Source organism: Schistocerca cancellata, chromosome 3 (genome assembly GCF_023864275.1).
Source record: "Schistocerca cancellata isolate TAMUIC-IGC-003103 chromosome 3, iqSchCanc2.1, whole genome shotgun sequence".
NCBI lineage: Eukaryota > Metazoa > Arthropoda > Insecta > Orthoptera > Acrididae > Schistocerca > Schistocerca cancellata.
Genome location: NC_064628.1, coordinates 701153179 through 701176283, shown reverse-complemented (window position 1 = coordinate 701176283; position 23105 = coordinate 701153179). Strand labels below are relative to the sequence as shown.

General features: G+C 37.4%; 1 protein-coding gene across 1 annotated transcript in view; it reads left to right on the top strand.

Moving 5' to 3' along the window:
- LOC126175695 (VPS35 endosomal protein-sorting factor-like) overlaps window positions 1-22691 on the top strand; it is a 104950-nt gene extending 82259 nt beyond the window's left edge. Inside the window, exons 16-20 of the mRNA XM_049922631.1 lie at window positions 10300-10439; window positions 16507-16672; window positions 21173-21306; window positions 22181-22312; window positions 22414-22691. Of these exons, the coding sequence (XP_049778588.1) occupies window positions 10300-10439; window positions 16507-16672; window positions 21173-21306; window positions 22181-22312; window positions 22414-22506 (665 nt within the window). The 3' untranslated portion in view covers window positions 22507-22691. The remainder of the gene's footprint in view (window positions 1-10299; window positions 10440-16506; window positions 16673-21172; window positions 21307-22180; window positions 22313-22413) is intronic.
- The last annotated feature ends 414 nt before the right edge of the window (window positions 22692-23105 follow it).

Sequence of the window (23105 nt, the reverse complement as noted above, 5' to 3'; positions counted from 1 at the left end):
ACAAGTGAGTTTCAACGTTGTATTATAGTCACCGCATCTCCAAGGTAGTGATGAAGTAGGGATTTTGCTTTACAACTGTTTCATGAGTGTAGTGTGAATATTAGGAATCCTGTAAAAACATCAAATCTCTGACATCGCTGTGGCCAGAAAATATCCTGCAAGAACGGGATCAATGACAACTGAAGAGAATCATTCGACGTGACAGAAGTGCAACCCTTCTGCAAATCGCTGCAGATTTCAGTGCCGGGCCATCAACAACTGTCAGCATGCGACCCATTAAGGGTGTATACGTGGATAAGGAAAAAAAAATCCTGGATTTTTCCCAGATTTCCTGGTTTAAAATACACTTTCTCCCAGATGAGAATATACTTTTTTCTTGTTAAGTGACAGTATACTTTTCCTCAGGACTGTAAAACTTATCAGTCCTTTGAATGGTTATGGTTTTATACACCGGCGTAGAATTTCCCGGCCCTTAAAAAACAAAACTCAATAAAAATAATAAAACATGTTTTGGAAATATCTTTGATGTGCAGCAACATGTACACTCCATATTTTCGTGATGTAGTCAGTCAATAGCAATATCACTGTTAAGTAGCACTTGGACACAAATAGGGAAAGTTAATCGTTTAAATTAATATACATAGTTTTGCTACAAGAAAAACAAAGCTTTCACATATAATATTGGTCTCGAAGATTAATAAGCTGCAAGAGAATCTAAGCTTTCACATATAATATTGATCTTTTTTGTGTGTGTTACACTTTAAGATACATCACACAAATGTGCCAGTAAAATTTTTACTAATGACATAAATGTCTGGCCGCCTGGGGTAGCCGCACGGTCTCAGGCACCTTGTCATGGTCCGCGCGGCTCCTCCCGTCAGACGTTCGAAACCTGCCTCGGGTGTGGATGTGTGTGTTGTCCTTAGCGTTAGTTAGTTTAAGCTGGATCAAGTAGTGTGTAATCTTAGGGACCAATGACGTCAGCAGTTTGGTCCCATAAGACCTTACCACAAATTTCCAAATTTTCCAATAAATGTTTGATCTTCTGGACTCAAAATTTTTCAAAATGGTCATCCTGAAAGAGTTGATTTTTAAATGACAATCAAACGCTCTGTGATTTAAGAAATTCATTGTACGTTCTCATACATAGTTCATCTTTCGTTAAAGGAAATTTGCTTTAAAAGTAACGCTTTACAACCATTCGCAACATTTTCCCGCGACCTGTTAGAAATAGGTTCGTTTCAGCAGTTGTGGAGTTACAATGACGCAGGAAGCCCATATGTTCGTACATGTAAAACATTAAAAGATCTCACATTATGTCAGGAAAGAAACAAGACATCAGAGGATACTCCAAAAGCATCAGAACTTCGTGAACCATACTAAAATGCATAATTCGGCTTAAAGTGCTTATTCGTGTGTATAGATTCGGATGTAAATTTTCTTGGAGTAGCATTACTGTTTTCTCATATTTGGTTCTTTAGTATGGCAAAATGCCTTACGTGCTGGAGGGTGAAAACATGCACTTTTGAAATGCAGCGAACGGTTGAAACTAGCCAGTAGTGTGGAATTAAACACTTCTTTTCAAATAAATCGACTGCATCAATGGAAAAAATTAATAAAAGCCAAATTTCCTTAGCAAACCGACAAAAACAACTTCATTGTTCTGCAAGGCGATTAATACTTCACTGTCAGAAAAGTGGAAATATAATAAAATCTGAAACTAATAACATATTTTAGCCTACCAAAATTATGTGAAGGTATTTTACTTCACTTGATAGCTCATGGCCACAGAAATCCGTTTTGTTTTCATTTGACATGACAGCAATAAATGAAGAGGAAACAGTAAAATCACGAAATGTTAACACAGGGCACATAGATAGTGGAACCCCCCCTTCCACTAGTGTTTGAGGTAGGACACCAAAAATTAAAAAAAAAAAAAAATTGATTTTTCAAAAATATATTAATTTTGTAGCACACATCTTTCTGAAGAGTCTGATATATGAAACATATAATGTTCAAGGAAATGTTATTTGGTCTTACGGGAGCTAAAGTGCAGTGCCACACCTCTTCATGCAGCATTCTTCTATATCACATGTCACTGTATTTCGCTCTGTGGACGTCAAATGTGTGTATTGTAAGAATTGTTAGAATTCTTCAGAAAATTTGCACTCTTTATTGCCTATTAGCTAATAACTTGCTTTTTTGTGTGACATAAAATTAAATATAGGACACATAAAAGCAGTAAAGACAAGAGACTAGCAAGACAAAACACATTTCTTCAATCCTTAAGTCCTAGCATTTTTCCTCTCTAACCTTACTTCAGCTTCATATGGCATACTTTCCTTTCTGGGAAAGAATCTATTACCTCCTCAAAGTTCATCAAACTTTTGTTACACGAAAAACGAAATGTTGTTGTCTAATACTGAAAAAGCTGTTAATACAAATAGTATCTAAGACTGATCTGGCTTCTTGATCTGATTATGTGTATTTTGTCACTGTCTGTTAGATAAAATGAAATAGATCTGTCTGTTATTGCAGCAACTGTAACACACACCAAATAAACGAGACTGTTTTGGCACAAATGGTCAGTTTTATAACATGAGGAATATAATTCACAAAGTACCAATATCAAATGCCTATTAGGCATACTACAAGCAAAAAGCTTTAGATTTGGATATAGTTTTACATTTCATTCATATGCTCCAGCTTCTCAAGCATGAGATCGAAAAGTAGTAGTACGAAATCTTTATATAAATTTGGAATCGTCATATTCTTCCAAAATTTGTGTGATTTCCCCTTTTCTTCTCCTTCCTCTTTCTAACAAACAGTCTTGTCATTACTAATTTTATAACTATTCCTGCCAGTGTCAAAACTTATTCTCCGGTTAACTTCACTAACCCTGCCACAATCAACGGTTTAGTTATCCTGCGGTTATTTTCAGGTTAGGCCTTATTACACGTTTGTAAAACAGGTTTTCCGCACTACTCCCAGAATAGAACTTAGGCAGCTGCTACCGGGGACTGTACAACTCACTGTAACTAGTGTAGCAGTCTGGCCAAAAATTTTCTGTCAAAATTTCATTTTCTTGGATACACCGAGAAGATAATATGTAATCTTTCATACCAGTTATTCCTGTTGGTCATTTATTGTTGCCTTCAACTATGTACCGTCAGACTCAGAGTTGAAATATTAAAAGTTTTTGCTGGTTTCATTGTCTAGGGTGTGGGATACGTAGTTGCCACATTACATGCCAAGTACTGCTGGGTCTACAGTATACAATATGAATATACACATGAATCGAATGGTCAGAGGTTCCTATCCTCGGCAATTGCAAATTTTGAATGTAACATAGAAATTTATAGACGAAAGATTGCAATTAAATAAAATCTGCAGGTCCTATTTCAATGACTTTAAATAATGAGTACGGTAGCAGAAGTACTTTTAAGAATGCCGTTTATTTCTGCAAAACACTTGTTGGTGTTGATGGTCCAGCAATTAAATAAAATATAGTTGAGTAACAGGGAAACAATAGATTCCTGCTTCACGTAATCAGTTGTGAACAGCAACATTGCTCGTGAGATATTCACTTCTAAAAGCATACTACATCTTCTTGCAGAAGCCACGGAAATCTCACAAGTGCACAAATTGGCACTACGAAATATTTCTATCTCCTGTGACCACACGCTAACTTCTCAACACTCTCCAAGTATTTCCTGTGACCGTCCGTCGCACCTTGCCGTCCGGCACTCCCCTGTCCCATGCGACCCGATGCTCCTCCCCCACTTCCATCCAGTCTCTCCATTGACTTCTGTAGTTGCCTACCATAGTAATGAACGCTGTGAGTGCTCCTGCCATGTCTCCAAGCCAATGCACACTCTCAAACATCTTGGAACACATACGAAATACTGGATTTACATTTAAATAACTTGAAATTAAATAAATATTCCTACAGCTGGACCATAAACATGCTTTAACACACATTATTAAATACATAAACAAACCAAATAAACATATATCAAAGGAATAGAAGCAAAAGTAGGCCAGTAGCCTAATGTCTCTGTGTTTTCTAAAACACAGTAAATATTTGACTGAGAAGATTACTAGTTTCCTATTTTTGATCATGTTCATAAAACTTACTGATATCACTGACACATTACTACCTGAATCTAGAAGTGTATCTACCATTTCTTTTCCAACTTTAATTTCAATAATTGGCTTACATTTACCATTTCCTTTCGTTCTAAATATTTCTCCCTTAATAAACCATTTCATATGTCTCGTCCGTTCTCTTCCAATTCTAGTGTACACACATCCTGTTCTATCCATCCCTCAATCTCATGTTCATCCCAAAATAATTCATTAAATATTTCCTTCACCCCAAATTCATTCCTTCCCTTTTCTAAACCTCTAGCAATTTTAAACTTCTTCCGTTTCCACATATGCGGAAGTAATGACCTTACTGTTCTACTGCGCCATCGCCAACCAGTCACACTAAAATCACACTACTACTTCATATACCAATTCGTTTGAACTTCATTATCCACATCCACACTATTTACTTCAGCCCTCTCTAAATTTTCAGTTAGTCTATCCACACATTTCGACGATTCACTACCCACAGCGTGCATAACTTTACTGTTTTTCCCCTCCAAAATATTGACGCTTGCAGCTTCAACAAAATTACACATCAATTCACCGTTAAACACTTTATCTTCCTGATATAATACATCAATGCCTAAGCCATAATCACCATAAATATTCGTCTCAGCAACCGTATCTGCTGATACACCATTTAAATCACTTAAAATTCACATCAGAAACCTTACTGTCCTCCGTCAACAAATTAACTTTACGTGAATCGTACACAACTTTACCCTCCTCTGCTACATCACACAAATCGCTGCTACTTTGTCGTACAATTTTTGGACTTCCAGACTTGCTACATTCCCCTGTGATTAGACAAAAATCAGCACACACTGCCATTTCTATACATTTTTCATCCAGATTAACCCTCGATCCAACTTTACATACATTATCATATTCACACTCTGACAAACGTTTTAGATCCACACATTCATTAATAAGTTTTGTTTCGCCTTCATTCATGACAAGAAACGAGTAGATTCCTTCCTCCGAAGTATCAATACCAGTAGCTTTTACATCATTACATAAATTACCATTACTCTGTTCCTGTAAACAGAAATCATCTACCTCTGCCAAAACATTTTTAATTTCAACTGCTGGTGAGACCAATGCTAAGCCTCCCGTAGTAACATTGCTACTACACCACCTTCCTTACTGCAATTGCTACTGTTTGTTAATCTTCAGAACTCTCCACACAATTTCCTTTCACAAAATTCATCTCCTCTTTAACTTCTTTTTGAACCACTGAATCTTTCCATTCATCACCATTCACACACTTATTCATTACACATCCATAACTTACATCACTCCCCGCAGATTTATTTCCATTACTTTTACTTAAATCTCTCACAAATGTATGCTTCCGCCATTCGTGCCTCCTTTTATTCCTTTTTCCTCTTTAACATACTCCATATTACATATTTGTTGCCTTTCTCTAAACCTATCAACATTCCTACCATTACCATTATCTCCAGTCATTTTCATTGCCTGTTCAGATCGCCATCCCTGGACCTGAGATGTGGCGAACATCAGTTTCCTGACCGGTTGTTAGGCGATTGCACTTCACACGAATTTTCCTCATCAAATCTGCATTCTTTACCTGGGTTCCGTTCACAGAAGTTATCACTCCCATTCGTTCTCCGACCATTCTGCTCATTCTAGCTACTATCTCCCTGAGAATTCCTATGATTTCTCTCAAGATTATTATTGTGGTGATGATTACTTGGATTCCAATTTTGATAACTACCAACCAGTTTGCTCTCAGGTTTGAACTTCAAAGTCCTCCCTAATTTTTCTACAAATTCTAGAAATTTGTCCATGAAATCACATGGACTGTGGACAAGATCCCACTGCAAATTTTTGGGTAATCACCTTTTTAACATGGTGATTTCAGTTAAAACCCTTTTCGAACTCTTCCTACGATTCGCATGAACTACATTTCACATTTACCCAAGACTGTGGGTCTCCCTCCAAATGCCGTTTAACATATTTTATTTTTGCTTCATCCGACATGCCTTGAACAAAAGCACCCCTACATGCAGCCAAGAAATTTACTGCGTGATATCTTCCGTCATCTATGTAACATTTCACAGATACGGTATTTGCCCAAGGGATATTTATAAATGGCATGGCCTGTTGGGAGGCTAACGAATTTAAATCACTTTTTATCTGTTGTATTTGTTTTTTAACTTCATTTTCACTAGTGATACTGGACTCTATTTTATCTTTAATTTTGCCCACTTCTTTCTCACCCTCACCTATACGATTGGCAGTGTCACTAACTGCTAAGCTTATATTGCTTTTATGAGCATCTTCCACCTTTATACAGTCACTTACCTTGCCTCCAAGTTCCATCTGTATCTTATCCATTTTTTCCCCCAAGATCTTTTTCCACTGATTTGATTTTAGATTTTACTATTACAACTTCATCTGTAATTTTCCCTATATCCCCTTGGACACATTTTAATTTATCATCAATTGCTTTTTCAAGGTTACCAATAGTTTTTTCAACTTCCTCTTTTATAGCGAAGCCTATTTCAGGTCGCATTGTACCTATATCAGGCCAAATTGTATCTGTAACTGTTTGCAATGTACCCATCTCTGTTCGCAATGTACCCATATCTGTTCGAATTGCACTGATGTTATTTGCCATTATATTCATATTATTTACCAATCCATGGATCATTTGCATTAGCTGAGACATCATATCTCCTCCACATTCATTCCCCTTGCCTGGATTCCCACTAGCTACTCGTCCACACTCTGTTTTTGGACTAAAGGGCTCACGTCCATTTTCAGAACTACACATATTAGGCGACTATTTTATATTCGCGAGATCTATAAATGGAGCTTGAACTTCAGAGTTAAACACTATCTCATTATTTGTGCAGGCACTTATCGGATCTGCCATGGTGATGCCATCAGTTGTAGTGGAAGTCGACATTGAAGACTGCCCTGGAGTACTCAAAGACGCTTCCATCGTACCGCTGTTGAACTGCTCTGCCACTAGAGAAGTCGCCTGGTGTAGCTGTAGTTGCTGCCGGTTACCGCGTGTTCCAGTCATCTCCGATACCGCTGTCCATTAAATGTGCTAACCGGTACCGTTCCCTGAAATCAACTTATTTAGTCTCTGAGCCCCCACGCAAATTGCCTTTAATGTAATAGATTAGAACCTCTATCGATAGCATGTGTTAGTTGTGAAAATTACTGCGTAATTTCACTATTTCCAGAAACCTACTTGTGGAAAAAAAAACAATCTCACACTGTGTTTGGTGAGAGGTTTACACTACTGAAATCTCTACTGGTTTTGTAAAAGTTTTTACACTTCGCATAGTACACTGAATAACAGAGAGCAAAAGGAATTACCAATTTGCAGGACACAAATCCCGGACGAGAAACCTTCAGTTGTGGGCTCTCAAAAAAAAAAAAAAAAAGTGGCCCTCAACTACTTACCCTCAGACTCAGAGTTGAAATATTGAAAGTTTTGGCTGGTTTCGTTGTCTGGGGGTGGGATACGTAGTTGCCACATTACATGCCAAGTACTGTTGAGTCTACAGTATGCAATATGAATATACACATGAATCGAATGGTCGAAGGTTCCTATCGCTCAGCAATTGCGAATTTTGAATGTAACATAGAAATTTATAAATGAAAGATTTCAATTAAATAAAATTTGCGGGTCCTATTTTAACGACTTTAAATGATGAGTATCATAGTAGAAATACTTTTAAGAATGCCGTTTATGTGTGCACAACACTTATTGGTGTTGATGGCCAGAAATTAAATAAAATATAAGTTGAGTAACAAGGAAACAATAGATCCCTACTTCACATAATTAGCTGTGAACAACAACATTGCTCGTGAGATATTCACTTCTAAATGCATACTACATCATCTTGCAGAAGCCACGGAAATCTCACAAGTGCACAAATCGGCACTACGAAATATTTCTATCTCCTGCGACCACGCGCAAACTTCTCGACACTCTCCAAGTATTTCCTGTGACCATCCATTTTGCCTTCTCTTCCAGCACTCCCCTGTCCCATGACACGATGCTCCTCCCCCGCTTCCGTCCAGTCTCTCTATTGACTTCAGTAGTCACCTGCCATAGTAACGAACACTGTGATTGGCTAGAGCGCTCCCGCCATGCCTCCAAGCCCACACACACTCTCAGACATCTTGAAACACATACAAAATACTGTATTTACATTTAAATAACTTGAAATTAAATAAATATTTCTACAGCTGGACCATAAACATGCTCTAACACACATTATTAATTACATAAACAAATCAAATCAAATAAACATAAGCAAAAGTAGGCCAGTAGCCTAATGTCTGTGCTTTCTAAAACACAGTAAATATTTGACCAATTTCTTCATGAATAGTATATATCGGATATAAAAAAAAGACATAGAGGAATAAATATATTTGTAAGCATGCTGCTACCATTTTTTCGTGTAAGTGTGGAGTACTTGTGGTCAGATGCGATCAATAGTAATTGGCCACTTTGAGCTCCAATAACTCATGTACTATTCAAGTTACATGCCTGTAATTCATACCAATTTAGATTTACACTAATAGCTAACTAAAGACACATTGATCGACAAAATCGGATGAACCATTTAGATTTTGAAAATCCATTTCTGGGTGTTACTTGTGTAATTTACAGTCAGATACTAAACTTTAAACTAATAAAGATATTGAAAATCTGATTACACCATCAGAATCACCATACAAATAAGGGTAATATACATTTCTTTTTAAGGTATCATGACTCCTTTGGTTATTATTAATTTCTACGTGAACTGTGAGATGTTTGCCATTATGGTTTCACAAAGTCAGCCCGACATACAAATTTCCTTCATCGACACAAAATGCAGTCCGCGATGCAGCTTCAATATGGAATTCCCAGCCACGTGATCAGCCTGGACCATGCGCTGGGGCTACTGCTCTTGGTCCAGCTAACGTTCAGCATCACACGGTTGCTGACAAGCCCTGGCTTGCCAAGCAGCCCATGCGGCCATGCCAACTCCAAACTTAGAATATTTTCAGGGTGCCACAACTCACCCGTTACCTCACAAGTTGGAGTGATATTGGACCCCTGATACATCTAGATACGACTCTGACAGGTGACACATATGTTAGCATCCTGTCCTGTCTGATCACCTACACCCATTCATGTCCATTGTGCATTCCAATTGACTTGGGCAATTCCAGCAGGACAATGCAACAACCAACATGTCCAGAATTGCTACAGTGTTGCTCCAGGAACATCATCTGAGTTTAAGCACTTCTCTCGGCCACCAAACTCCCCAGACATGAACATTATTTAGCACAGCTGGGATGCCTTGCAACATGCCTAATGCCACTTCTCGATGAGATGAAAAACAATGTACCAGAACTGAAGATCTTCTCTTTACAGAGCTCAGTTAGAGGCAAAAGATGGCCAGCCCTGCAAGGCTATGCAACATGGCTTGAAAAGTTGGAGACTATTTTTTATGTGAAAGGCTGTATTGAAGTGTTTGGACTCTGTGAAGAGCTAGTGAGGTCTCTCCAGAATAAAATTTTAATGCAGCCAGAGTGACATGTTCAGTAGACTTCCATAGATGTTCTAAAAGAGCTCTTGTGAATCTTAGGACAGCAGAAGCATTTGATATCCTGTTAGAGGAAGCCAAAAATTACTCTAAGAATCTAAATCTCAGACCCAAAGTTGGCCAAGAAAACTACAAGCGAGATTGAAACACACTGAAACATAAAGATTTAAGAAATGTGTTTGAAATTTATGATCTCTTTGTCAATGAGAGTGATTGGAGGAGGAAGAGGATCTAAAGTGATTATCCTACCTTCAAGAGACAATTGTTGTATCCTACTTAACAAATTATATTAATTTATAGTAATATAAAAGTAATATTGTAATTTGTTATTTGCTATTATCTTTATTTTACTGACTTCAAGAACTCTCAGATTCCTTACTGTAATCATCGATTTGTGATGATAATGCAAGGTCTTTCGGGTGTCTTCATATAATAAATGTGTGGTGACAGGCTTACACTCAATTCTGGCAAAAACAATGCTGCTTAAATTACAGAAATTGTGTTTCAATGAGATTAGTACTTGTTATTTATTACATTCATTTTACTTCCTGATTTTCAGCTGATGCATGTTTCAAGGCAGCATTAAGTCTGATCCCTGAGTTACCAACCACAATGGAAGTGGATGGAAAGCTGAAGAGTTCAGAAGCATATCTTGTTTCCTATTTATGCCACTTTCTGTCAACATTATTGGTAGTGCCAGTAAGTACCAGTTGCTTTTATAGATACACCTACATCAGAATTCTCAAGTCAGACATTTTACATCATAATTTTATACTGATGCAGATAAAAATATAACATATGAACTGATTAAAGTTGTTTGGTTAGAATTATCCATGGGAAAAGTGTGTTATTAGTTTAAGAAAAAGAAAGTTGTTTTTGTATCCAATGTGGTGAAACACATTATTGATAATGAATAAAAAAATTTGATTTTTCTCAGCATAGAAACTAAATGTATAGTAATTATGAACTTTCACATGTGTGTCTACTTTCCTCTGAAAGCAAACTGATTTTAGAAACATATTGTAAAACATTGTTAAAATACTGCAAATGAAGTAACTCAGGTTGTTATTGTTGTTGTGGTGTTGGTCATCCTCATCTTCATTGTTATCGTCATCACTCTCGCCAGTCCAAAGACTGGTATGATGCACCTCTTCACACTAGATCATGCTCTTGATCTCTGCGTAACAATGGAAATTTACATCCTCCTGAACCTGATTAGTGAAATCAAACCTCAATCTCCCCGCCACAGTTGGTATCATGATACTTCCCTCCATTAGCAAATAGATACTTCAGGGTGTGTGTTGTCAATGTATCCTTTCTTTTTGTCATATTGTGCCATTTATTTTTTTCTCCCCAATTCATTTCACTGCCTCTTCAAGAGCTGTATAATCTTTAGCATTTTTCTGTAGCACAACATTTCAAAAGATTCTGTTCTCTTCATGTTTGTACTACTTATCATCTATGCTTCATTTATTTATAAGACTAAACCCCAGACAAACAGGTACAGAACAACTTTTCAAACACTAAAATTTATATTTGACATTTCTCTTAGTAAGCAAACCTTTTCTGGCTATTGCTAGAGTGCATTTTGTTTCCTGTTTGTTTATACCAGGGTCAGTTACTTCGCTGCCCAAATAACAAAACCTGTCTATTACATTCAGCATCTCATTTCCTGATGTCATTCTGTCAGCATCACATGATGCAATTTGACTACACTACATTGAAGTTATTATGTTATGCAGCAATTCACCTTACACTGAAGAGCCAAAGAAACTGGTGCATCTGCCTAATATAGTGTAGTGTTGCTGAGCATGCAGAAGTGCCACAACACAATTTGGCAGGACTTGACTTATGTCTGAATTGACAACATGGAGGGAATTGACACCATGAATGATGCAGCACTGTCCATAAATACGTAAGAGTGCAAGGGGGTGGAGATCTCTCTGAACAGCTCATTGCAAGACATCCCAGATATGCTCAATAATGTTCATGTCTTGGGAGTTTGGTGGCCAGCGAAAGTGTTTAAATTCAGTAGAGTGTTCCTGGAGCCACTCTGTAGCAATTCTGCATGTGTGGGGTTTTTCATTGTCCTCCTGGAATTGCCTAAGTCTGTCGGAATGCACAATGGACATGAATGGACGCAGTTGATCAGACAGGATACTTGGAGCCTCCACCAGCTTGAACAGTCCCCTGCTGACATGCAGTGTCCATGGGCTCATGAGGCTGTCTCCATACCTGCACATGTCCATCCGCTTGATACAATTTGAAACGAGACTCGTCCAACCAGGCAACATGTTTCCAGTAATTAACAGTCCAATGTTGGTGTGGATTGGACCAGGTGAGGAGTAAAGCTTTGTGTCATGCAGTCACCCAGGGTACACGAGCGGGCCTTCGGCTCCGAAAGCACACATCAATGATGTTTCATTGAATGGTTCAAACACTTACACTTGTTGATGGCTCGTCACTGAAATCTGCACATTTTTGTGGAATGGTTGCACTTCTGTCACGTTAAACAATTCTCTTCAGTCATCATTGGCCCTGTTCTTGCAGGATGTTATTCCGGGCACAGTGGATGTCGGAGATTTGAAATTTTACTGTATTCCTGAAATTCACGGTACACTCATAAAATGGTTGTATGGGAAAAACTGTAATTTCATCACTGCCAATGTAGCAGCAGTAACTGATCTAACAACTGCGCCAGACACTTGCAGTATTCTGCCTGTTTACGTATCTCTGTTTTTGAATATTCATGCCTATAGCAATTTCTTTGGCACTTCAGTGTATAACATCTTTTCAAGAAACTGTTTATACCATTCAGCTTGTTTTTATTTAAGCCCTTTACCATCTTTGATAGAATTATAATGGCATCAGCAAACCTTACAGTATTTACTCTACTGTTCAAGATAATTGCATCACCAAGAAGAAGATATGTGATTAGAATGAAATTTATTCCACAATTTAGGAACATGACAATACACTAATTTGGAGTACAGAGCTGGATATGCACTCTGACAGTCAGAATTCAGTATGCTTCCATACGCAGCATTCAGAGCCTCTAGACGTCATAACTGGGAATCAGTGTTCATGGATATGGTGTTGGGAAACACACTGCCATGTGGTTTGTAGGAGCATCCATAAAGTGTCAACAGTTGTTCCAAGAGCTCCAGAACAACGAGTTGCTGAACGACCATATCCCAGATGTATTTGATGGATAACTTGTCAGACGTGTGCAGGCCAGTGAGTCAGCTGAACACGTCATTCTTCAAAGAAGGTTTACACATTCCTCACCTCATGTGGCTAGGCTTTGTCGTTGAAATAGGGCATGTGGAACTGCCTGCAGGAGGAGCAGTGCCTGGGGCTCTAAGACATCTCATGATAGAATGGTTGCTGTTCAGATTTCCCTCAGTATGTAGGAAGTGTGCATTTACAAGGCCACAGAAGTCTGAGGTGTTGATGGTTTCTGGACAGTGGAAGTCAGTGCAATGTCATGTGTGCCGCCACCACAGTCCTAAGCAGAATGTGTCAAGCCATTGATGCAGTTATGTCCACACCCATTGCAGCACTCCAAAGTCGAGTCAATACCATGGATGAGGCTTTTTTGTCAGTTATGACCACCCAGACTGCACCAACTGAGCTTGGCTTGGCCAAACGCTGTTGGGGGACACAAAAGGGAGCACTGCTGGGCCTATGTACATGCCTCCTCGCTGAAGTCTTAATCGCTTATTATGATTCCACTGTTGTACACATCTTCTGATTTTGGAGTGATTTAGACCATTATTTCTTGGTGGTGCAATTTTCACAAACAGTAGTGTATTTCTTCTCCTCAGAGGTTAATCATTTTTCCAAATATCTCCTTGGTTTTCTTTACTGCTTGTTGTGTGTATAGATTGCATAACATGCAGACCAGGCATCAACCCTGTCTTACATCCTTCTCAGCTAATGCCTCAGGCAATTTTTGTACTCAGGTATTTTTTAATAATTCTACACTAGACATACTTATATTTATAGGAAGGTAGAAAATGTGTGATATTATTGTTAAAACCTATATATGACACAGAATGCTTTGTACCCTTAAAAAATAAATTACTTGTTTTAGTAACAAAAAGGAGGAAGAGAGAAAATGTAATGCAACTAAAATAAAGGTATACTTAAAGCATAAAATTTGTCAGCAGATGCAAGACCAGTTAAACTCATTGTGAATCAAGTTTTTATGTAATTTTTGTAAAAAGATGACACACGTTGAGAAGAAGCTGAAAAACTTTATAGCAGGCTGGTAATAGTCACCTGCAATGAATACATCTGACTTACAAAGTAGCTACCAGCTGACACTGTTTTTTGTGCACCAAAACATAATGAGCAGCAGACTTGGCTTGACCATGAAGTCTCGATAAGCAAGGGTGCATGAAGAGCCACAATGCCTATCATCACACAGAAACATAAATATACAACATCTTTATGGAGAGATTGCTAGGAAAAGACCAACTTATTTTCACTATCTACACTGAGCAACAGCATTATCTCACTACCTCAAAAAACATATTTTTATTTTTGTAGAATGTGTTGTAAATTGTCACTAAACCAAAAATAAGACATGTCATCACAAATTAGTTGCAAGTATTTATCAAAATACCCATCAAATATATTTTCAGATTTATTATCAATTTGATAGTTGCAAACTCTCTTTCTGTTTAATCAGTACAAAACTGTTTGATTGTTATTGTGAAGTCATACAATTCAGTGATTGCAAAATGTAAACTTTCATGGCTGAAATTGTCACAATTAATAAAATATCCTGTAAACAGACGGATAGTGTCACTGTGGGAAGCCCCTTAAGCCCAGTTATAGTGAACTTCTTTGTGGAAAAATTCAAGGAGCAGCCAATGGAAACTGCAAATAAGAAACCGAATATTTGGTTCCGTTACTTGGTTGACACGATAGTTTTGTGGCAGCATGGCAGGGAGGAACTGGATTGTTCTCAAGATTCAGTTTACCAGGGAGGAAGAGGCAGGCAGAAGATTAAATTTTCTTTATGTGCTAGATTTCAAGAAAGAAGATGGTATCTTGGCCCACATAATTTACCAAAACGGCATGCACACAGACCGTTACCTACACTGAGATTCTAACTACCACCCATGACAAAAGGAAGGCATCATAAAAATATCAGCGGATAGAGCAGGAAAAATCTATGAACCAGAGCTGCATGATGCAGAATTAAAATACCTCACCAATGCATTGCTCAAGAATGTTTATTCGTTCACTGAGGTGAAAAGAGTATTAAGAGAAATCATTGCGATGCTCAAGCGCCAGTGAAATCAAAAGCTTTCCTGCCATTCATTAAGGAAGTGACTGACTGCATAAGAAAAATCTTAAAAAAGCGTGACATTGTGATAATTTACACACCCACTTGGAAGAATCAGGATTACCTAAAATCAGCCAAGGATGCTCGCCAAGTGGTGGAAAAATCTGGAATTTATAGGATTCCGGGTAGTTTTCAGGAGATGTACGTGGGTACTACAAAAAGAACTGTCACAAATGACTCAAAGAGCACAAGGGCAATTGCAGAAGAGGGGAGACTGACAGATCAGCTGTTGCGGAACATGCTTTACAGCCGTGAGACCACCACATTCATTTGGATAGAATTCAAATACTGGCAGCCACAAACGGATACCACAGAAGGCTATTCAGAGACGCCATAGACATTGTGAAACACCACAGGAATTTCAATAGGCAGGAGGAGGGTGTGAAATTGAATGAAATTTGGATTCTGGTGCTGAAGATGATGTGTACCAGTCTTCCACCATGGAATGGTGACAATCGACAACAGCCAATTTCGCTTGCTTATCAAAACGTGTGACATCATGCCACTGTATGGGAGCTCATGGAAGTGGAATTTTGCTGTAGTCAGTAGCGAGCCAGGGTGAACCGGACATTCAACAAAGCTGTGGTCCCCCTTGAAAATGTCCTCCGCAGATGGGGACAAAATGTCAGTTTTTAAAGTGAAATCTCTTTGACCACAGCGTAATAGCCTGGAATATTTTATTAGTTGCGAATTGAATGACTTTTGAGTGCTGTTTGGCAAATTCAATAGCCATTAGTCCATGCATAATTATAAAACAGTTTAAAAATTTCATAGCAATACATTGAGCTCCAATACTAAAAGAGAATCATGACAATGAAGTCTAGTTTTATTGTGTTTCTGTGCGGGTAAAATGATATCTTTTAATTTCTGAAATTAGCCAAACTGTGCTCTAATTTCTTCAGTGGTGCACTTCATACACTTCACAATGGACTGAAACAAAAGTGAATTTGATATAATGAGAATAGTTCTGCACGAATTCTTTTTTTTTCCCCTATTTTAACTTTACAGTATATGCTGTGCATCAGAGTGAGTGTTCTGACATACCCCAAACTTTGAGCCTGACCATTTTGCAGTCCTTGAGTGCGTCAGTTGGTAGAGTGTTGGCTACAAAAGTCAAAAGTCTGAGTCCAAATCATAGTGGGTTTATCATTTCAACTCTGCAAGGAAGTTTCATTTCTTCAGTTGTAGTTTCAGTTTGAGGATCATCTATAATAGCTGGATATTGATACTGAGCTCTAAAACTATACAGCTAATAGACACTTTTACAAACGAATGAAAAGTATATAATTTATGGTTATAAATATCAATTTTTATGTTTCAAGATCAACCAGTCCTTTCCTTCAACTTTGCTGCGGATTGCAGTCCATGGTAGAAATTAAATAGCACTTTTCCATGATTTTTGTGCAGGATAATCCAGAGCAAGGGGTTCTTTATTTGGCGAGAGGTCTGATGAATGTTCTACAGCATTATACATGGGAAGCAAACAGCAGCGCACGGTGTACTGTCTACCTGCATGTACTGGACATGCTGTCAGCTGCAGCACAAGAGTGTTACCCATATCACATTGAGAAAGGTGACTATTTTTTTTTAACTGTTATGATTCTGTCACTGTTACACTTTTCATGTTAACCGTGAAATTTATAGTTATCACCATTTAACATAATTTATTTAAAATGGATTGAGCTCAGTTGTCAACAGAAATTACAAGATAAATCTGTTTCTCGCACAGCCCAAGAGCAAAATTACAGCAAGAGACAGAACTACTTTTCTCCACACTTCCTCAGTGAAATTGATGATTTTAAAATTTCTGGGTTTGCAGCTGAGTTAATGCTTTCATTTTTCTTTCCACAATATTTTGATAATGTGTCCAAATAGCAGGCAACAACTCTAGGCTCGATACCTACTGGACATAACAGGGGAAAGTTCTCAAACCATCATGGAAAGAAAAATGACTACACTGACTTGGTTACAAAAATCCAGAAGATGACAGTCTTGGTGAAAATCTGCATGATTGAAAATAATGGTTGTGAAAGTATATGCTGTAAGATGACTGTCTATTTGACAGCACTATGCAAAAACAAACGGTATGTGTTGAGTAGTAGGAACAAATGTCACTCATCGTAAATGAAGAGAAAAAAATAGAAATTCTGAAGGAGCCAAATGTCATTCCGTTATTCACGACCAAGGGAAAGAACTCTGTTAATATCATGGTGCCATCAAAATAAGTAACAAAGGGGAAGAAAACATAGGTTCAAAATTAAAGTTAATATGAACATCATAAATACAGGAAACTATTAAAAATGTTGCAAATTCTTTGATGAAAAATGTAAATCTAGACAAATCCAAAATAAAAAAGAAAAGCAGTATCTTTTATAGTAGTTCTAAGTTTTAGATGGAATACAAATAGTGATTGAGAGACAAACCAATATATACTTTTCAGGCAAAGTAGTGGCACATAATCATGTGAAAAATAATGGTTTATGACATGCATAGGCTTTCAGGCATTCATTATTTTTCAGATCTTGAGATTCATACAAAAATATACATGTACATAAATCTACATGTTAAGATTTTCCTGCCTTTCATGTGAACTATAACAAAACAAATGAGGCACAAAAATGTAATCCTTGCATGGCATTAAAAGCAGTGGATGAAAGGAGATATGTAACATTGAAAGGTCTGATAAAAACAGACAAATTATGCTCAGAGGTAACCAGAGGATTATGTGGCAGGCAGTAAATGATATGCATCCTTATTCCCAGATGACAAGAAAACAAACAGACTCTTCAGTAAACTATCCTGTTTCCATCATCACCGTTGTTAAATGAATTCACAGTACATCTACATCTACATACATACTCGGGAGGACGATGGTTCAATCCCGCATCCGGCCATCCTGATTTAGGTTTTCCGTGATTTCCCTAAATCACTCCGGGCAAATGCCGAGATGGTTCCTTTCAAAGGGCACGGCCGACTTCCTTCCCTGTCCTTCCCTAATCCGATGAGACCAATGACCTCGCTGTCTGGTCTCCTTCCCCGAAACAACTAACCAACCAACCAACATACATACTCCGCAATTCACCATACGATGCATGGCGGAGGGTAACTCGTACCACAACTAGCATCTTCTCTCCCTGTTCCACTCCCAAACAGAAAGAGGGAAAATTGACTGCCTATATGCCTCTGTACGAGCCCTAATCGCTCTTGTCTTATCTTTGTGGTCTTTCCGCGAAATATAAGTTGGCGGAAGTGTAATTTTACTGCAGTCAGCCTCAAATGCTGGTTCTCTAAATTTCCTCAGTAGCGATTCACGAAAAGAATGCCTCCTTTCCTCCAGATACTCCCACCCAAGTTCCTGAAGCATTTCCGTAACACTCGCGTGATGATCAAACCTACCAGTAACAAATCTAGCAGCCCGCCTCTGAATTGCTTCTATGTCCTCCCTCATTCCAACCTGATAGGGATCCCAAACGCTTGAGCAGTATTCAACAATAGGTCATATTAGTGTTCTATAAGCGGTCTCCTTTACAGATGAACCACATCTTTCCAAATTTCTACCAGTGAACCGAAGACAACTATCTGCCTTCCCCACAACTGCCATTACCCCAAATATTTAATCGACGTGACTGTGTCAAGCGCTACACTACTAATGGAGTATTCAAACATTACAGGGTTCTTTTTCCTATTCATCTGCATTAATTTATATTTATATATATTTAGAGTTAGCTGCCATTCTTTACACCAATCACAAATCCTGTCCAACTCATTTTGTATCCTCCTACAGTCACGCAACGAAGACACCTTCCCGTACACCACAGCATCATCAGCAAACAGTCGCACATTGCTATCCACCCTATCCAAAAGATCATTTATGTAGATAGAAAACAACAGCAGACCTACCACACTTCCCTGGGGCACTCCAGATGATACCCTCACCTCTGATGAACACTCACCATCGAGGACAATGTAGTGGGTTCTATTACACGTACTGGGTTTTGCATTCATAGTTGCTCAACATAACCACTTAATAATGCTGGCAATACCTGAAATCGTATGCCAGTGTGTGAGATATGAATAGACATGGACTGGCATGGTGTGCCGTCCAGCAGTTTAATTGTACTTCTGCCAAAATAAGAACAAGCAATAAATCCATATATAGAGACACCCTGACAAATTTCAAGTGGCATAGTTTACTGTTGAGCATCATCCCACTTAGAGACCAACTTCTTGATATGATGTATATGTCCAACATCCTTCTACCATGTTACAAGTTAGTGCAGTCATTTATCTCTTATAGTTCTTGCCCAATTTCATAGAACTGTGTTCCGACTAGGCAAACCACAAACTAATACACCTGCTGTTTTGAGGGTATGCTGCATCAAGGACAACATCACACAACATGCAACATCTTTTTTTCAATGTATGTGATAAAATTGGGTTGTATACAAAAAAATAAACCTCCACTGTGAAGTGCTGGAACAGGTAGTACTGTCTGTTTTCTACAATTTTCTTTTAATACACTCATGTTCATGGTCAAAAAAGAGAACATGGCACTATTAGAAATGGTACTGAGAACAGTTCCATGTTTCATGAAAGCAGAAAATAAATTTTCGCTGAATTGAGAAGTTACTGTCAGTTTCAGAGCCACATATCCATGTCCACTGTATGTCGTGATTCAAGTCACCTGGCAGAAATTGATGGAGAATGTTGTCAAACACCTGCATATATATACAATAAAAACCAAAAATCTCGTCCAAATATGCTATATGAGATGAAACTGAGTTTTTCATCAGTAAATGAAGGAAACCATTCTGCCACAATAATGCATGAAGGGCGGAGAGCAGCAAGTTGTTGTAACACAGTCTATGATGGTTCAATCCTATGAGCTATCTGTTTGCAGTATGATGTGCAAGTGTGTGGTTCAACTAAATGTTTCTCACATCACATTGACCTTGCCTTTCAAGCAACATTCAAACTGCACGCCATTCTCCTGACCTTACACTACCCCATTTCTCATGAAAGTATTTTCTAGATTGAGTATATCTAAAACTGGAATCATAAATTTTGGAGCACACATGCAATTTCTGTAGGTGCGTTATTCATGAAATAGCCTAATTGAAACGTCTTCTATTCCAGTGTTAATATTTTCATTCCAGTGACTAATAAAATAATCAGGGCAGTACTGCTTGAAAATGAATGAATGGGACGCTCCTATCACTGAAATTGTCTGATAAGATGAGCTGAAATTCTAGAATATAAAAGATATAGCTTATAGTATTTAATATGAGCTTGTTCATTTGCTCCTTATGTTTTCTTAGTCTTATTACTCCACAAGACCATGGATTATATGTGATGAAGATTGTGGCCACATTTTGCTCATTGTCTCTACTGTTACCTGTTTGTGACATTTATGTAATGCAGTCAGAATGATAGTATCTGCTGTTAGGATGCTCTTGTATGTGCAGTCTCTGAATCATCTACAACATGTACTCCATTTTATTGTGTTAAATAGTTTCAGTATTGTTTACAATGGGAGAAATGATGAATATCAAATATTAACCACTTTCACAAAACTTTATGTAATGGTGTGCAGTCTACAACATGATAATTAATTTTTTATAAATAATTTATATCTACTTGACATCATCATTTTTCTTGAAAGAGTCACGATAGACTAATCAGTGATACAAAAAGTATAAATCCAATCATAATGTTCCAGTTTTGAAAAGAGAAAAATTAATTCCTAATGTCTGTTGTGTATATCAGTGTTCAAACAGAAAGCTTTTAGAAGGGCAGCATTTACACACCTCTTTAAATGCAACTTATCTCTCATATGAGATGTATACTAAAATTTTCAGAATTTGCAAAAAAGTTGATGAAATTAAAGATAAACTATATTATTAATTATAAAAAATGCAGCTGATAATTCTGTACTCTATTGATAAGAAAAAGACCAAGAGAAAATCTGTTTAAAACTATAATACTAATTACTTTTTGTTTATATATTTCCTTTCTTAGTTACAGTGTTTCACAGATAGGTTACATACGCACTAATGTAAAAAATTTGTTCCAGTGGTATCTAATGACACCCTGTATGGCTCTGATCCAAAATTTATAGCAGAAATCAATAAGACCTGCTCAGCTCTCATAGATGAAATTCTTAATCACCTGAAATTTCTTGGTGCCAATGAGCAGTACAAAAAACAGGTAAATATATAATCTCAAATGTTGATGTTGAAAGTGCTCTCTGACACAAGTTTATTGCAATAACTGGCATTGTGAATTGTGGTATTGCTGTATATTCTAATACTGTGTGGCTTGATGGCTTAGTGGGTAGGAAGCAGAATATTAATCCAAAAGTAGTTGGTTCAAGCATATTTTTCCATTTCACTTTTTTTCACATACGCAATGATTTTTTGCTGCGAAAAATGCCAAGTTGAACTTTGGCTCATGGTCCATGGTAAACAGTGTGTTCCCGTTTTACTGAATGGAATTGTCACTCCATAGGTAGGAAGAAATCATGGGCATACTACTTCAAATTGATCCATGCGTAGTAGAGCGCTGCAATATTTAAAAAACCTTTACATTGAGGATAACTTTACTTACTGGTCACAGTTGGGATTGCCTTATTCCCTCATCAAATTGTTATTGATTTTGAAGCAAAAATTTAACTTCAGGTAGCTACAGAATTTTGCAACTAGACGCTAAGCAGTGCTGATGATGTCCTCACTGAAAGTAAGCATATTAATTTACCCAAAGTGACTTTTGAAACCAATAATCACTATAACTACTTTAATGAGAAAATGTTTATGTCATTATGTTGTTGTTTTTGTTGTTAAGCACAAGTTATGACATATCTATACAGTGGCACGCATGAGTATAGTCTGGATTCGTAGTCACAGCTTTCGTCCAGTATATAGCAATACTAGAATCTGACAGTTTGTCGAGATTGTTAGCACATTTTCTAGTGGTATATTAGGTTTTCTTTCTTGCTTTAGAAAAGAATAATATAATTGATGTGTATTTGACATCTGTCTGGTAATGTTGACACTTTGCAGAGATACTTAAATTTCTGTTCCAGTCTTCCTTGGCTCTCGATTTATTCACAAGAATTATTATTAGAGGAAATTTATCAGAGCCCAGCATCATAGCATTGGCATTGAACCTTTGGAATCTAGCTCACAGGCATGGTCAAGCAGATGTTAAATTGGCAGTAAGTTCTTATCTCAGTGAAATATAATTTCTGCATTCAAGAAACTTAAAGAGGTGTTCTTAACATTGCCTGTAATACTTCCATGTTTATTTGCTTTTCAGGCCAGAACCATAGAATACATCAAAAGAAAGTCACAGCAAGCTGAAGGAAATGCCTATTCTGAGCTCATGACAAAATTACCTATGAAAGTATAGAATGTAAAAAGATCTGCAGCCCTTAAAAAACTTGTCTCCCGTCTTCTTGCTTACAAAGACTGCATGTTATGGAACTGCTGTGATAAATGTATAAGCTGCCGAATCAATGTATATTTAAATATAAATGTATTTCTCAGAATGTAATATCATTATTTGTAATACTGTTATTTGTTTGGATATTAAAACTGGAAAAAAGATAACTTGTTTTGCCTTTCCTCTCACTTTACTGATGTGAGTTTGGCGTCACTGTATTAATCAAAAGAAAACAAGTAACACATGTATTCATCCATTATGCATATGGACAACCTAGTGCCAGAAGAGGAGAACTGCTGAAAAATTAATATCTGTATCACGAACTGTCAAAAATGCACTTAATTTTCAACCTGGTCATCTTTTGTCACTGAACAAGTCGAGAATTATTTAATTTTTGTTACACTACATTGATCTGTTTACTAGAAAACTATAGTAGGTTGTTTTCCCTTAAGAAACCAATTACACCTGATACACTAAATGTATAGCACAGCCTTTACTAGAGTGAAGTTAGGAAACAAATAAACATGTAAAAATATAACGTGATAGATAACTAAAAAACCTGCAAC